The sequence below is a fragment of the Balaenoptera ricei genome, chromosome 2, assembly GCF_028023285.1.
Source record: "Balaenoptera ricei isolate mBalRic1 chromosome 2, mBalRic1.hap2, whole genome shotgun sequence".
In the NCBI taxonomy this organism is placed as follows: domain Eukaryota; kingdom Metazoa; phylum Chordata; class Mammalia; order Artiodactyla; family Balaenopteridae; genus Balaenoptera; species Balaenoptera ricei.
This window is the reverse complement of record NC_082640.1, coordinates 8,660,259-8,678,212: the sequence shown is the minus strand read 5'-3', so window position 1 is coordinate 8,678,212 and position 17,954 is coordinate 8,660,259. Positions and strand designations below refer to the sequence as shown.

The following is a 17,954-nucleotide window of genomic DNA, read 5'->3' as shown; positions in this document are numbered from 1 at the left end:
TCGTTGCTGTGTGTGGACTTTCTCTAGCTGTGGAGAGCGGGGGCTACCCTTCCTTGCCGTTCATGGGCTTCCCATTGTGGTGGCTTCTCTTGTTGAGGGGCACGGGCTCTAGGCGCATGGGCTTCAGTAGTTGCAGCACGTGGGTTCAGTAGTTGCGGCACGCCAGCTCTAGAGCACGGGCTCAGTAGCTGTGGCACATGGGCTTAGTTGTTCTGCGGCATGTGGGATCTTCCTGGACCAGGGATCAAACCCGTGTTCCCTGCATTGGCAGGCAGATTCTTAACCACTGCGCCACCAGGGAAGTCCAAAATTTCATTTGTTTCTCTCAAAAATCTGTGCCAGTGTAGTATTATCTTTATTTTGCAGATGACTGTCTTACAATCACAGGTCCTTAAGTGACAAAGCCACTTTCTATTTCTCTTTTTTTCAGCCTTGTGTGTTTTTCTATATCATTGCTGGCATGCTAACAGCTGGGATATTCTGTGATGAGTCAATAGTATTGGTTTTAATATAAAGAGTAAAAACTCTGGCTGTATTTTCAACTAATTGCTTAACTGGCAGGATGATGGAACAGAAATAAAATATATTGAGGAGGGTAAGTAAGACTTATGAGGAATTGGCATTTGCTACTGGCTATTTCTAAGCAGATTAAAAAGATGTAAAGAACAGTAACAAAATACAATAAGCTATTCAGCTCCTAGCATCATAACTGCTAAGTATGTTTGTTGAAAGAATGAGTGAATGAATGAATGGATGTATTTTTAAATATTTATGGAAGTGACTATGGTGCTACATAAAATTATTGAGTACTTACCGTATGGCAGACACTGTTTTTAGTCCTCACATATGTTTTTTATATGTGTTTTTTCAAAATTAATTAATTAATTAGTTTATTTTTGGCTGCGTTGGGTCTTTGTTGCTGCACGTGGGCTTTCTCTAGTTGCGGTGAGCGGGGGCCACCCTTCGTTGCGGTGCTCGGGCTTCTCATTGCGGTGGCTTCTCTTGTTGCAGAGCACGGGCTCTAGGCGCGCGGGCTTCAGTAGTTGTGGCACGTGGGCTCAGTAGTTGTGGCTTGCAGGCTCTAGAGCGCAGGCTCAGCTGTTGTGGCGCACGGGCTTAGTTGCTCTGTGGCATGTGGGATCTTCCCAGACCAGGACTCGAACCCGTGTCCCCTGCATTGGCAGGCGGATTCTTAACCACTGCACCACCAGGGAAGTTCCTTTATATGTCTTTTTAATCAATGTACTCATTCTACTAGGTTGGTACTATTATTACCCCTCATTTTACAGTTGAAGAAACTGACGTTCAGGAAGATAAGTCATTATAGTGGAGAGGTCCCGTCCTCTAGTCCACTAGTAGCACTGTGGCCCGTTCCTTAGTCACCTAATTTCACAGTGCGGTTGGCCAACCATGCTCTAACTCCAGCAAGCCAGGCCCAAACCCATCTATTTGTCTTCTCTGTGGCGCCATCTGCTGGAGATGGAGGCTGCTCTTGTTACCTTTCCCTAGCACTATCTCTTCCAGCAATTTCTCTTAGTGACTTCTTGCTCCAGAGTCTGTTGGCACCACTTGCCAGGGCACCTCCTCAGCTTTAACAAGGGACAGGAATAGGTGGGGACAGAGCTGTTAATTTCAAACATAACAGGGAGACTCTGGCCCAGGGCATGGGTTCCAGTCCTCTAGATTCAGACTTTGCTCCCATCTCTGCTGTCTTACCCCGGTAAGCCACAGCAATAGCCTGTGTATCCTCTGTCCAGCCATCCTGCAGTTTATTGACTCCGGGGATGCCGTCAGTTCTAAGGTGCACCATGTATCGCTAAGGAAAAGAAACATAGCCAATTACAATTGCATGATGTCATCAACTGAAGATGCATCCCTGTTTCAGAGAAGTTAAAATGTGAAAAAAAAAAAAGAGCATCTCAAGATGGATGAAATAGAGCATATAATCGTGTTCTGATAGATTTTTCTAACACTTGGGGGCTGTTCATAGCCAGCTTTCTCATGATCATTGCTACTGCCAACTTGCAATGTTTTGTCCCTCCTTTTGGGTGCTATGAACTGTAGCAGCTGTGGTCACAAATGGTGCCCTCCCCCCGAAACTAGTGGAGTGTGCATATTTTGGGTGTGGTGGTTAGCACGAAGAAGAGAGTGGTAGGGGTGATAAGGAACGGATGCAGTTGGAGGACTATGGAATATATGAGATGATAGGAAGTTTAGGGAGTGTCTGGGAGTGTCTAGAAGTGTCTTTTTTTTTTTTTGTAACCACTTCATGGTATATTGAACCACTTCATAATATAGAAATAGTTCCATTCCCTCCCCCGCAACAAAAGCTCCTTCCTGCCCCTTTGGAGTCAATTGCCAGCCCAACCTCTGCTCCTGGCAATCACTAATCTGCCTTCGATCATTATAGCTTTAATTTTTAAAGAATTCATAAAAATGGAATCATGCAGTATATGGTATTTTGTGTTTGGAATATTTCACTTAGCACAATGTTTTGAGACTTTTTCATGTTTTTGCATGTCTCAGCTGTTCATTCTTTTTTATTGCAGAATAGTTATTATTCCTTTGAAAAGATTATACCACAATTTGTTTATTCATTTATTAGTTGATATACATTTGGGTTGTTTATCCAAGCCAATGGGGAACCATTCATTCTTTCACCATTCAATATGACGTTAGCTGTAGGTTTTCTGTAAATGCTCTTTCCTAGTTTGTTGTCTTGCTGTGGGTGTTGGATTTTGTCAAATGTTTTTTCTCTGTCAGTTAAGGTAGCCACGTGCTTTTTCTTCTTTAGCCTATTAATATGGTAGATTGCATTCATTGATTTTTAGATGTTGAAGGATCCTTGCATTCCACTTTATTATGGTATATAATTCTTTTTATACATTGTTGGATTCAATTTGCTAAATATTTTGCTAAATATTAAGGAATTTTGTGTCTAAGTTCATAAGAGGTATTGGTTAGTAGCTTTGTTTTTCTGTATTGTCTTTGTCTGGTTTTGGTATCAGGGGAACGCTGGCCTCATAAAATAAGTTGGGAAGTATTCCCTCCTCTTCCATTTTCTGGAAGAAATTGTCCAAAAGATGTGTAAATGCTACTTTAAATATTTGGTAATTTCTTCAATGACTCTGTCAGGGCCTGGACAGTTCTGTTTCCATCCCACAAATTTTTATACCCTGCATTTTCATTTTCATTCACTTCAAAATACTTTCTAATTTCCCTTGTGATTTATTCTTTGGTCCTATGGGTTATTTTTAAGTGTGTCGTTTAGTTTCCAATATTGGAGGATTTTTCTAGGTATTTTTCTGTTATGGATTTTTAATTTAGTTTATTTGTTTTTGGAGAATATACATTGTATGGTTTTAATTCTTTTAAATTTACTGGGATTGTTTAATGTCCCAGAATGTGATCTGTCTTAGTGCATGTTCCAAATGCACTTTAAAACAGTGTGTGTGCCTTCTGAAGTTTGGGTGGAGTGTTATATAAATTTTAATTAAGTCAGGTTAGATGATAGTGATCTATCCTTATTGATTTTCTGTCTACTTATTCCATCAATTTACTGATAATGGTGTGTGGAAATCTCTACCTATAATTGTGACTTGTTTTCTTCTCCTTTCAGTTCTAATAGTTTTTGCTTCATATATTTTGACACTGTGTTATTAGGTCCATACACATTTAGGACTGTTATGTCTCTTGATACATTGACAACTTTATCATTTTGAAATATGCCTCTTTTTCCCTAGTAATATTCCTTATTCTGAAATTGACTTTCTTTGATATTAATATAGCTGCTCCCAATTTCTTTTTATTAATGGCTGCATGCATATATCATTTCCCATCCTTTTACTTTTAACTTATTTGTGTTTTTTTCAATTTAAAGTAGGATTCTTGTAGACATATACAGTTTTTTAAAAAATCTAGTCTGATAATCTCTGCTTTTCAATTGTGCTATTTAGGCAATTTACATTTAATGCAATTATTAATTAAATAGTAAATTACCTTTCTTAAAAACATAGTTAATTACTTTTCTTTTAAGAGACTAAAAAGTAGAAAAAATCTTTTACATATTGTATATATGTTTAGCATTTCTACACTCTTCTTTTTCCTTTTGTATCATTTTTCTTCCATCTGAAGAACTTCCTTTAACATTTCTTATAGTGCAGTTTGCTGATTTACCCTCCCAATTTTATTTGCATGAAAAAAAAATCTTTAGTTAGCTTTCATTTTTAATATATCAATTTATTGAGTGTAGAATTCTAGATTGACGGTTTTTTCTTTCAGTACTTAAGAAAAGTCTCCTGGCTTGCATCATTTCTAATAGGAAGTCTGTAGTCAATCTTTTCTTTGTTCCTCTTTAAATAATGACTTTTCTTCCATTTCTCTCTCCATTATGTTTGTCTTCCTCTACATTTTTGAGCATCTGGGGCATATTTATAAGAGTTGGTTTAGAAGCTTTCCTATTTCATCATCTCTGTCATTTCTAGGTTTATTTCTATTGATGGATTTTCCTCTTGGTTGTGGATTATATTTACTGCATGCCTGAAAATTTTGTTTGCATTTCAGGACACTGGATTTTTATATTGTCAGGTGCTGGATTTTGTCATACTCCTTCAGAAATATTGGCCTTTGACCTGACACACAGTTCAGTTAGTTGGAATCAGACTGACCCTTTTGAGGCTGGCTTTTCTGCTTTATAGGGTGAGTCAGAGCAGCCTGAAGTCTAAGATCATTTAGATCATCACTACGTAGGTGATTCCCTTCTGAAGACTCTATTCTATGCCTCGTGTATGCCTATCCCTGTGTGAGTTCTGCACAGAGTGTGGCCTCTGCTTTATGGTGGTTCTTCAGCAGCCTTGGGAGTTTCATCTAAACATATGCAGATCAGGATTCAGCCAATGATTTGAAGGGCCTCCTCTGCAGATCTCTTGAGATCTCCCCCTCAGTGCTTCTCTTCTCCCTGGGATTCTGCCCTACAAATGTAGCTTCCTTAGTCTCCCAGAACTCTTTTCATCAAGTCAGTGAGACGACTGGGTTCTGCTTGCCTTTGTGCTGTATCCTGGAAACTACCTCCAGGTAGTAGCTCAACTCATTGGTTTCCCTGGTCTTAGAATCACAGCGCTGTGCTGCCTGTCGTCCAATGTCTGAAAAATTGTGGTTTCATCTATTTTGCCCACTTTTATAATTGTTTACGGTAGGACAGCAGTTCCTTAGCTGTTAGTCCTTCAGGTTAGAAGTAACAACCCACTACACTTTTTCACCATTTTTGTGGCTATTATTGGAAAGGTATACTCCCATATGATCTTTAAGATAATTTTCTCCTCTTACAAAACCCCACTCCATAAAAAGTGTAAGTGAAACACAGAATTTATGTATTACTTTTTGGAAAGCTGACATCTGCATTGAAGGTAGAAAAGCAATAGTAAGTACACTGATGCAGTGGCATGAATCAAAGTGGTGACTCTAAACTATACCATTAGACAGATTCTTCATTTTCATGCACTTACACACACAAAAGCCAGCTTCACTTAAAAAGTTCTTAATAAAGCAGTAAAAATGATTGATTTTATCAACTCTTGCCACATGGGTAGGCATCTTTTTAATATCCTGTGTGATGAAACAGAAAGTACTCATAAAGCAATTCTGCTGCATACTGAAGTCTGATGGTCAGCTTTAGGAAAAGCATGTGTGATGTTTGAACTGCAAGCTGAACTAGCATCTTTTTTTTTTTTTTTTGTAGGATACTACTTTTACTTAAAAGAATAACCAATAGACAGAATATGGTTATTCAGACTTGGGTATTGGGAGACATTTCCTTGCAAAAGAACAAAGTGAGCCTGCCACTTAAAGGAAACAACTGACAATATTTGTTGCTAGTGATAAAATATGAGATTTCAGTAAAAACTAGCATTTTACAATTAGCAAATTGTATCTGACACCATGAGCTTAATATCTCCCCTATAATTAAAAGGCTTTTAAAATTTTTTTATTAAAGTGTAGTGATTTACAATGTTGTGTTAATTTTTGCTGTACAGCAAAGTGACTCAGTTATACATATATGTATTCTTTTTCATATTCTTTTCCATATGGTTTATTACAGGGTATTGAATAGTGTTCCCTGTGCTATACAGTAGGACCTTGTTGTTTATCCATCCTGTATATAATAGTTTGCATCTACTAATCCCAAACTCCCAATCCTTCCCTCCCCCATCCGTTGGCAATCACAAGTCTGTTTTCTATGTCTGTGAGTCTGTTTCTGTTTCATGGATACGTTCATCTGTGTCGTATTTTAGATTCCACATATAAGTGATATCATATTGTATTTGTCTTTCTTTTACTGACTTACCTCACTTAGTATGATAATCTCTAGATTATCTAGGTCCATCCATGGTGCTGCAAATGGCATTATTTCATTCTTTTTAATGGCTGAGTCATATTCCATTTGTGTGTGTGTGTATATAAATATATATATATATATATATATATCAATCTATGTCTATGTCTATGTCTATATCTATACCACATCTTCTTTATCCATTCATCTGTCGATGGAAATTTAGGTTTTTTCTATGTCTTGGCTATTGTGAATAGTGCCGCTATGAACACTGGGGTGCATGTATCTTTTTGAATTATAGTTTTTTTCTGTATATATGCCCAGGAGTGGGATTGCTGGATCATATGGCAACTCTATTTTTAGTTTTTTGAGGAACCTCCATTCTGTTCCATAGTGGCTGCAACAATTTACATTCCCGCCAACAATAAAAGGCTTTTCTAAGGAGATGGAAGGGGTGATATTAATAAATGTGATTTTAAAAATATTATGTAATATAGTATGTCAATGTTTGGAAGACCTTCATAAATCAGTGAACTAGTATTTTCCAAATGACCAATGCATGATGTTATAAAATCATGCACAAGTAAAAGATACATTTAAAGTTCAAGATACACCTGAAACTAACACAACATTGTAAATCAACTATACTCCAATAAAAATTTTTTAAAAATAATAAATAAAGTTCAAGATAGACTGATGGATTTTAATGTAACAGAGTAGGAAAAGTTTATCGATATGATTTCAGATTCCACACTGCAACTAACTTTTACAAAACTACCAGTTGTCGTGTTTGGGTGTAGTATCAAGGAAGAAAGGCCACAATTATCTGATTAAGATATTCCTCTTTTCCAGCTACATAGCTGTGTGAAGCTAGATTTTTTTCACATACTTTAAACTTTTTTTTTTTTTTTTTGGCCGTGCCGTGAGGCTTGTGGGATCTTAGTTCCCCGACTAGGGATCGAACCCATGCCCCCTGCAGTAGAAGTGCGGAATCCTAACCACTGGACCACCAGGGAATTCCCTTTTTCACATACTTTAAACAAAATAACATATTACAGCAGATTGAATGCAGAAGCAGATGTGAGAAGCTGGATTTCTTTTATTTAGGCTAGACATTAAATAGATTTGCAATAATGTAAATGAATACCACTCTTCTCCCTAAATTTTTTGAAAACGTCATGTTTCCACAAAAATGTTATTTCTATTAAGTTGTAATGTGTTTGCTATTGTTATTTTAAAATGAATTAATAATTTAAGATATTTTGTTTTAATTTTTAGTATGATAAATATTGATGGTTATAATTCACATAAACAAAGCCTTTCTGAAATCTCTAAGAATTTTTATGAATAGAAAGAGGTTCTGAGCCCAGAAAGTTTAGGTTATCTGTTCTTTAAAGATTACATGGATCTCAACAGTGAAAACATCTGAATCTGGTGCCTTTTAAAATGGGAGATCTACAATCACCTTTTCTTTCTTTCTGCTGTTATTGCTTATTTCAGTTTTCTACCTTTTGTTGAACAATTTTGGTAGCTTAAATTTCTGTTAGGAAATCATTCATATGTTTTGGGTTTTCAAATTTATTTCCATTGAGTTGCAGGTAGGATTTCTCATATTTCCTTAGATGCTTGTTGTATCCTTGGTTATTTTTCCATTCTTATTCCTAACCTTGATTTTTTTTCTCCTGACTCACTCTTTTAATTAATTAATTATTTAAAAAATTTTAATCAATTTATTATTTATTTAAAAACATTGACGTATACTTGGTTTACAATACTATGTTAGTTTCAGGCATACAACATAGTGATTCAATATTTTTATAGATTATACTCCATTTAAAGTTATTATAAAATATCGGCTATATTCCCTATGCTGTACAATATATCCTTGTAACTTTTTTATTTTATACCTTTTAGTTTGTACCTCTTAATCCCCTTCCCCATCTTGCCCCTCCCCCTTTCCCTCTCTCCACTGGTTTGTTCTCTGTGTCTGTGAGTCTGTTCCTGCTTTGTTATATTCATTTGTTTGTTTTATTTTTCGGATTCCACATATAAGTGAAAACATACAGTGTTTGTCTTTCTCTGTATTATTTCATTAAGCACAATACCCTTTACGTCCATCCATGTTGTTGCAAATGGCACTGGACTCACTCTTTATTACATTCATTTTACATACCCCACTAATAAAACAGTATGAAAGCTTTGGGACAAAGAGGATAGAAGGGATGACCAGAGTAGACAAGAAGTGTCAAGGAAGAAGGAAAGGGGACTGATGTGGTATATGGTCTGTCCCTCTCATCTGATCACTGGGAAAGTCCAAGAGAAAAAGATGTCAGTGGGGATTGTCCGCTGGTCTCTCAACCAGGGTCACTGCTGTTTACAAACCTGCCAGGATCCAAGCTCTGCTTCTCAACTTTGAGCATCCTTAAATTCAGTTTCGCTAGTGTCACCAGCTCTGGAGTAACTGGCTAACGTTATTGACAAAAATGACTGATATAAAAACTAGCATGCCGACTTAATAGTCTCCTGACAACTGAACCACGGTACCTGTGTCTACCGGCCAAAGCATTTCTTCTCTTTGCAGGCGCGTGTTTGTGGTTTCCTAGAGACTGCTCTTGGAGATGCATTTGTAAGGAAGTGAGGAAGGCAGGATTTGGCAGGGGGAGAAGCGTCCAGCTTTGACACTGCGAGGAAGTGTCAACTGAGATCTGCTGTGGTCCTTGGGGAGCTGGGAGCTAAAATGACCTTTTAGAGTTGCCCTAAGATGAGGCAATGGGGCTGGGCCTTGAAATCTCCAGTCGGTCCCTGGTGGTGGGCGCCCCCCTGGGAGGGGCTGTAACCTTGGCTGAGGCAGGTCCCTGCACCCTGGGTCTGTACCCATGAGGGAGGCAGCTGTGTGTCCCCAGCTCCTGGCAGATGGGGGATGGGTGCCTTGGCCCTGAACAGAGTGTCTGTGCAGAGTCCCACAGCACTCACTACAAACACTTTTGTTGTGAAATGCATCCTGAATTCAGAAACAGTAAAATGTGAAAAAAAGTATACCTTAAAAAGGTAAATTCAGTAGTGTTTTTGGTGTGGAGGTGGAAGCTAGACTCCTGGAAGACCAAAGTAGAGAATTGGAAATCCAGAGGCTGAAGCCTCTCCATTGTCTGTCAGTCATGATTCTTCTTGCAAACCTGTTTTACTTTTTTTCCTTGATATTCAAACTTTCTCTGCTGAATAGTTTAGCAACGCCCACATGGGAAGTGGGTAATGGCCAGTGCTGTGCTGGTAAATGTTTAAAAACTGGTCCCTGAAGGAAAAGAAGTGTGCACAGATATTCGTATAATTTTTACCGATGTAAAGGATATGGAGGACAATTTATGGGCAGTAATGAATGATACTATACTCTTTATTGTAAATTCCATATAGCCAATTGATTCTCACAGAATGCTTTCATTGATTTTTGTAGAACTCTTGTGTTCCCAGCCAACCTGTAGTAATAATTGATGAATGCGTCCAGCTTTGACATGAATCCTTACTTAAATTAATGAAGACAACAAAAGTGAAACAACAAAGATGCATGTCAGAACTTCACATGTGTGTCAGTGACGTAAGAGACTTTGTTGAATCACATAATAGTTTTCAAATCCTGGAAGAATATCTCCTCAAATCTTTGTCCTCTTTACTACGTAATGGCTATAGACGCGATGCTTTAAATTTCATTTGCATCAGTGGTTCTCAACTGGGGAGAGATTTTGCCTGTCAGGGGACAGTTGGCAGTGTCCAGAGACATTTTTGGTTGTCACAACTACAGAAGGGGTGTTACCGGCATCTACTGGGTAGGGTTAACAACATTTCTCCTCCAGAAAAGAATTATCTGACCCAAGGTTGAGAAACATTTATTAACATTTTGAACGTTTTCCCCATAACTTTTTAAAGCTTAGACAATCAACAGAACAATAAATCAAGTCCAGATTGGTAGCATTTGCCAATTTCTGTGATGTAAATATTCCCATTATGGCTAATTTCAAGCTACCAACATGAGGTCCTCAACTGTGGCATCAGGGAAAGACATGCAGTTAGTTCAACATTATATTTCTACCACAACGGTGCAACAGTCATAACTAACTCCAAGAGCATAAATAATAGTAAAATGCAGTAATATAATTAGTAAGTTATAGGTTCTGTGTATTTATTACCATTGTTTATAACATAATATATTTAATTGTTAATAAACATTTAACTTTTAACCATGGCTATGCTTAACAGCTGACTCCAAAATTCTTAAAAATAGAGGCGTGGGCTCTTGCAGGTCAGAATGGACTGGTCTGGCTCAAGCATGCCACTGGAACGGTTTCCACCACTCTCCAGGTCACACCTTCTGCACTTGCAAAGACTGACTCAATTCCATTGTCAATTTTCTAGGGCACAGACTCTGGCCCAGATGAGGTCAGCTACCAGCCCACGGTGTGACCACACGAAAGCAGGCCTGTGAATATGGCTGGATCCAAATGCAGCCTGCATCTTCTATTTAGGAAATCTGTAGAAATACCACTGTGAGTGGGCAGGGACCCCGAGAGGCCCCATAACAGTGCCGCAGACACTGACACAGCTTCCTCCCCCGTCCTGTTTATCAGGACTTCATGCAAACCGAGGTTCTGACTCATCTGCCCCCCGAGATTCCAAAATAATATATTAGATCAGTGGTTCTCAAAGTGTGGTCCCTGGATCCACAGCAAACACCTCACTTGGGAACTTGTTCAAAAAGCAAATTCTTGGGCTCCTCCACAGACCTTTTCTGGGGGATGGAGACCCCCAGACCGGGTTTCAAAAACTCCTCTGGGTTATTCGGAGGCATGTTGAAGATGGAGGGTTACTGTATGAGATTTAAAAAATAAATTATTTTTTTCGTTTGTTTTTGGCCACACCGCTTGGCTTGCAGGATCTTAGTTCCATGACCAGGGGTTGAACCCTGGCCCTGGCAGTGAAAGTGCCGAATCCTAACCACTGGACCACCAGGGTACTCCCTATATGTGATTGTATAGCTTTCAAAAAAGAAGTTACATTCTATCCTTTAGGACAGCAACAAAACAAACCCAGATGGTCCTGAGTAAATTTGGTATTTCCTCCATTCTCCAGAAATGACAGATACTCTCTTAGGATGGGTTACTTCAACAGAATAATCTCATCAATCATATATATATTGATTTTTACTATTTCTTCTTTTAATTCCTGTGAATACTTTAAATAGCCCCATGCATGCTACTAAATTGTATTTATCTTATATGATTTAACTTTTAGCTGGTAACATCCTCAAGGGTAGGGATTATGTATTGTATTTGGTTTAAGCCACAGAACTTAATATACTACAGAACTCACAGAAGATATTTAAATATTGATTGAATAAGTATGAAGGTTAAAAAAAATTCTCTTTTTTTTGTCTGATCCTTTGTTTTCTTTTACTGGCGTTATTTAAAATTTATCATACATAATTTCTAAAGTAGTAGTGCTGAAATTTTATAAAGAATTTCAATAATAATTAAATAAAACAGAAAATGACTGCTCTCTGGATTTTTTTTTCCAAATTATGGAATTTGTACAATTACAGTATAAAGAAGAAGAATCACCAGGGGTTCCATTGACAGGTAACAATCTGATATTTGGATATGTTTCCTTCCAATCATTTTTCTAGGTTTATATGCTTTTCTTACCAAATGGAGACTATATGCTATTTTTCTAGTTTCGTTATCCTACTTTTTTATCAAACATTATGTCATGAGCATTCTCATATCACTGAATTTTTTTGAACATATTATTCAATTGTACGTCTGAACTATGACTTATCTAACCGTTCCCCCATTTACAACATTTGGATTGTTTCCAACATTTCACTTTTTACATAACTGTTGTGATGGAAGGGGATGCACGAGTCCTTAGAATCAGGATTGAGTGTTTCTAAGCTCACCTGGTCATCTTTTTTTCCCCTTTTATATTGAAAAGCTTCCTTATCAGTTTGCTTGTTCAAGCACACATCTCTCCTATTCTTCCATTTCAGGCCCTTATCAGGATTTAATGCGCATGTTTACATAAACATCAAAATCAATGAACGTCTGAAATTTAAAAGGAGCCTTTTTACAGAAGCACTATCTTCCCTGGTTTACACGAATTATCTCCCATCTGGCCAGGTGTTCCTTCTGTGTAAACTTCCATTACTGTTACAGTCACCTGCATCAACTCTTCAGGTTTTTTTGTCATAATTTCTAAACCCTAAATCAGGAAAAAGCTAATAAATTATTATTTGCTTATTGAATTATAGGTGACTCATGAAACAGAAATCCATGTAAGAATGTTACCATGTTTATTATTTCAAGGAGTTTTTTTTTTTTTTTTTTTTTTTTTGGTAAAAGCTTTCAAAAGCCCTAAAAATTAGCAAAGCATCTTAGCTCAGAGTGAATTAACTTCCTATGTCAATTTATTTCTGGCAAAAGTCAGATATCTTTCAGATGAAATATAACCGAACACACACGTATACAATAAAAATACTTTGTAAATCGAAACAAACAATTCTCTATCTTTTATTTTGCTAAACCATCTCACCCATTACGAACCGACTGAACTGAATAATATTTCTTTCCTTTTTGGGTGGGGAAAAGTAATGTGTCAAATATTGTTCAGTAATGACTTAACTACAAATTTGAAAACAGCTTCAATGGCGTAGAACCAAAAATAAATGCATTGTAAACAGTTTTGAGGTCTTTTTTAAAAATAAATTTATTTATTTATTTGTTTGTTTATTTTTGGGTGCGTTGGGTCTTCGCTGCTGCGCACGGGCTTTCTCTAGTTGCAGCGAGCGGGGGCTACTCTTCTTTTTGCTGCACCGGCTTCTCATTGCGGTGGCTTCTCTTGTTGCGGAGCACGGGCTGTAGGCGCGCGGGCTTCAGTAGTTGTGGCTCACGGGCTCTAGAGCACAGGCTCAGTAGTTGTGGCGCACAGGGTTTGTTGTTCCGCAGCATGTGTGATCTTCCCCGACCAGGGCTTGAACTGCTGTCCCCTGCGTTGGCAGGCGGATTCTTAACCACTGCGCCACCAGGGAAGCCCTAGTTTTTAGGTCTTTTAAAAATTAAAATCTCTGATATAATTTTTTCACCAATTTTTCTTCTTGGGTTGGACTTAAAAAATGAAAATCTCTGATTACATCTCCAATCATCTCACTGAAAATCTTGATTGCTGAACACGTGACCAAAGAGATTATCTCAGATTCCTGGGGTAAATTATCACCAAGATATGTAAGCAATCTAGAACTCAGGGAGGAGAGACAACTCTACCTCTGAAATGACTTAAATGGATGTAATTGCCTACGTTTACTGGAAGTTTCACAGGCTAGCAATGAACACTATACTTTTGAGCTAGTATTATTGTCCAGGGTTTTCTCACTCCAGCACATTGATTTTGGCAAGCAGGTAACTTCAGGAACTCCGACGTGAACTTCTCGTATAATAAGTAAAGATCTGGCGTTAATGAACATAATTGAGGTGTTTTGCTAAGGAGCTTTTGCACCTGAACTAGCAGGTACAAGCAGGTATAATAACTTTTTTCTCCTTTTAAATTGAAGTATAGTTGACATAGGTATATAACTTATTAAACCATGCAGCATCGATTTAGAAGACTCGTGTTTCAGCCCACGTTTGTTCATATATCCGTGGATGGGAAACTACAAGCGCACTTCCGGAGGGCGCCGCCAGGGGCGCTAACCTTCAGCGGCTTCGTCAACAACAGGCGCCCTGGAGCGCTCTTTCCTCTCGCTCACCTCAGCTTCCGCCGGAAGCGGCGCTGTCAGTTGTTGCCTTTCGGTTTTTGGGCTCGGTATGTGTAGTGCGTTCGCGGCGGCTGGCTGGATGAAAAGGCTTGGTCCAGGGAGCCGGAGAGAGAAGAAGAAAACTCGAGCTTCAACCCGGGCAGCGAGATGGACGTTCTGAAATCGGAGATCCTCCGGAAGCGGCAGCTGGTGGAGGACAGGAACCTGTTGGTGGTGAGGATCCTTGGGGTCGTGGGGCGTTGGCGACGGAGGAGCTGAGCGTTTGCGTGGGGGAGGGGAACGGTACTGAAAGGGTCCTTGCCGGATGGGGTTTAGCCAGAGCCCCGCCGCTACCCCGGAGCGGCTCCCTCTAGACCGCTGTGCCCTTGGCAGTCACTTGGGAGCCTTTGGGATGGAGGTGTGGGAATTGCAGGAAACCCCGAGATTTTGGCGATTTCCCCTACCCGCCGCCCCACCTGTTCCTTATCCCCGTTCCCATCTGCCGGTTATTCTTCGGACGTGCCCCAGTTTTTCTGGCCGTTCACTTCTGTCGTTTTAGGAAGGGTTTGTGCTTTATGTATACTTCTTGTTTTGTCTCGCAGGATATTACAAAGTTGTGGTCCAGGACCAAGACTTAATAAAGTTAATAATTTTACTACTTCATCAAGGAGATAGTTAAGTGAAACTGCCCCCCCCTCCCCCATTAGTGCTGAGCATTGAAGAATCATTGACAGCTGGTACAGTTTAGTGCCATTGTCTTGATTCTTGTGAAGCCTTCAGGAGACTTACCGTGGCTTTTCATCCTTTGTATAAATGGTAACGGAGTGAACAGGCAAATAATACCTTAGTACTGAAAATAGTTTTGACCTCACGGACCCTCTCAAAGAGTCTCAAGGACTCCAGGGGTCTCGTGGACCACACTTTGAGAACAGTCTGACTTACGTCTTTGGATGTAGTGTATAATTGATGTTTATGATGTAGTGCAAGTAAGTTGGGATTGTTTGCTTGGCAGATGGCAGCTTTCCTAATCATTGAAACTTTAAAAACAATTAACAAAGTGGAACTAATTAAATAGAATGTTATTTAGCAAATGCGCGGGGAGTGGGGAGAGAGCTTGTCCATAGTTGTAACTGGTATTTTCATCTGTAACTCAGGGGGCTTTTTCTTTTGATGAGTGGTTTCAGAGTATTTGAAAAAGCTGATTTAGATGTTGAAATGCATAGTGGGTGTTAGAGCCAGGTGTTGAAATTTAAAGTGCTTTAGAGGGAAAATTGAATCAGGAAAAGCTGAGCTCACTCTCCGGGCTTACAGTGTTGTGTTTGCATAATCAGGTTCTTTGTCATGGAAATAGACCAGCCTTTAAAAATGATCAATTACAAAAACACTGATTCTACATAATTGTTCTTAATTTATCATCACATATAAACTTTTTCTGGAATGTCTTTCATTTTGTAATTTGATAGTTGATTTAATTACTCAGATAACCCTGGCCAGAAGGTAAGATTGATTTCCCAATTAATACCAGCAAAGGAAATACATGAAATGGGGATTAAAATACTGAAAGTCATAGTTCTGGTAATGTTAATAGTAATCTGCAAAGCATTATGCAGAATGCTTCATATCTCATACCTCATATAATTTGTACAGCAGTCCCATAAAATTACTGCTACTCCCATTTATAGATGAGGAAATTGAAGCTAAAAGAAGTTAGATTGATTTACAGAATTGCGCAGCTAGCAAGAGATAGAGCCTGAATTTGAATCCATCTCTCCCACTCTAAAGCTTGCTCTCTTCACCACTACAGACAGGCTGTTTATTTATCTCCACCCTGTGAACATAGAACTAGTTTTGATAGGGTTGATCTAAGAATTAAATTACTTAAAATTAAATTAACATATGTGAAAAGCACCCTAATATGCTTTCTCATTTGAGCTTTACAACAGCTCTGCTTGGTGCATAGGGCAGTTAGGATGCTCTTTCCACGGATGACGAAGCCGAGACTTCATCGTGCCCATGAGGGTTGCATCATTTTCTCCTAGCCCTGTGGCAGGGCGGGGTGGATCTCAGGTCCCCACCTGTGGGTGAGTGCTCCTGCATAACATAGGGCCGCACGTGTAACTGGACAACTTTTCTTTTTTAGGCCTGGGGAGACAGTCATTTGCTTTGCAGCTGTAAAATTTTACACAGAATCATTTGCTTTATAGCCTTTATCTTTCTGTATCATAGTGTCTGTCAGTAACTTTCAAACTTTTTTTCACTGCCCTAGCCACAGTAAGAAATAAATCTGTATTTTCATCAGATAGTATGAAAAAAGTTTCATGCAACCTTTCTTGTCTTAACTACATGTGATTCTATCATATGTTTCACTGTTTTAATCCATCCTGTTTCATTTTTAAAAACAATTCTGGTTGAGGGTCAGTGAATCCTTTTCATTACCCTTTCTGTAGCTGGGAAACGCCTGTTTCTGTTGTTTTTCCAGAAGCGCCACGTCCTCTGGTCATTTTGAGTGATGTCCCAGCTTTTTTTTTTTTTTTTTTTTAAAGCTTTATTGAACTATAGTTGATTTGCAATGTAGTGTTTAATTTCTGCTGTGATTTCTACAGCAAAGTGATTCAGTTATACATATATATTCTTTTTCATTATGGTTTATCACAGGGTGTTGAATATAGTTCCCTGTGCTATACAGTAGGACCTTGTTGTTTATCCATCCTATAGATAGCATGGTGTCCCAGCTTTTTATTGTGAGTCTGAGAGTTGGATAGTAAACACTCAGCTTGTGAGAGCCCCTTTGTTAAAACTGGAGGAGCGCCTAAAGTAGCCTCCTGTCACCTGTGCTAAATGCTCCACCTGGTGTAACTACTTGGAGGTAAATGTGGCATCTGTATTGCTAGAATGCCAGTGCTTTGGAGACCCGGTGTTGGTGAGTCTTCATTTAACGCAAAGCCTCATTTATGGGGAAAGCCAGGCTACTGCAGGACTCAGCGGGGCTTAATTAGCACTTTTATTAGTTGCAGTTTTGAGCGTGGACTTTGTGTAGAATTTTAGCTTTGTTTTTTTCTCCAATATTTTTTGAATACTTCTTATATTCAAGGTACTACACTGTGTGCCACAGAGGATTTTTTTTAAAAAGTAATGCTTGATCCTTTTCTTTAAGGAACCTACTTTCGGTTTTACAGAGAAAAGGGAAGCCATCAGGCAAGAAATGCCTCCCCTTTCCCCTGTTAAAGCGGCTGAGGTATTGGCTGTATGTTGGGTCAAACCTTCCACTTACATGTAGGAGCCCAGCTGTCATCTTTTGTAGCGTCATCAGAATCTGAATAGCGCTTGTCTCCTTTCTTTCTGTGTCTTCAGTCTCTACTGACTTATCTCCAGCAGCACCGAAACATACACATCTCTCCCATCTTTTTTTTTTAAAACACAGCCGTCCTTTTTCTTTACAGCCAAGCTTCTTATTGTTTCCTACTCACTCCTTAACCTGATTTCTGCCCTGACAGTTACACTGAATCCATCCTCATCAGGGGCCGCAGTGACCTCCATGCTTTCTTAACCTCAGCATCATTTGCACTTGGCCGGTCCACTTTCTTCAGTCTTCCCTTGACGTCTCTTACCCCACAGCGTCCTGTTTTTCCTTCTTCTCAGGCTGCTTATTCCTGATCTCCTTTACAGGCGTCTTCTTTCTTTGTTTTTTTATTGTTTAGTTTCTAATCCCTTAAATGTTGGTTTTCCTTAAAGTTCAGGCCTAGGCTACTTTCTCTTCACACTGAAAATTCTCTTATATTAATTTCATATTCACCTCTAGATTTCAGTTGCCACCTGTAACAGGTTCTTAAGTGGAGCCTTTGGATGGAC

The 17,954-nt window shown here is 38.9% G+C and overlaps 1 protein-coding gene and 1 non-coding gene across 3 annotated transcripts in view; one reads left to right on the top strand and one right to left on the bottom strand.

The window, feature by feature from the left end:
• Window positions 1–7,274: 7,274 nt before the first annotated feature.
• TRNAR-UCU (transfer RNA arginine (anticodon UCU)) lies at window positions 7,275–7,347 on the bottom strand. Its single transcript has one exon. It is a non-coding gene; the product is annotated as a tRNA-Arg (tRNA).
• A 6,808-nt stretch (window positions 7,348–14,155) lies between these two features.
• The window catches only part of PRPF18 (pre-mRNA processing factor 18), a 51,118-nt gene continuing 47,319 nt past the window's right edge, over window positions 14,156–17,954 (top strand). For both annotated transcript variants that reach the window (XM_059910426.1, XM_059910421.1), the window contains exon 1: window positions 14,156–14,339. In XM_059910426.1, coding sequence (XP_059766409.1) covers window positions 14,274–14,339 — 66 coding nt within the window. In that variant the 5' untranslated portion in view covers window positions 14,156–14,273. The remainder of the gene's footprint in view (window positions 14,340–17,954) is intronic.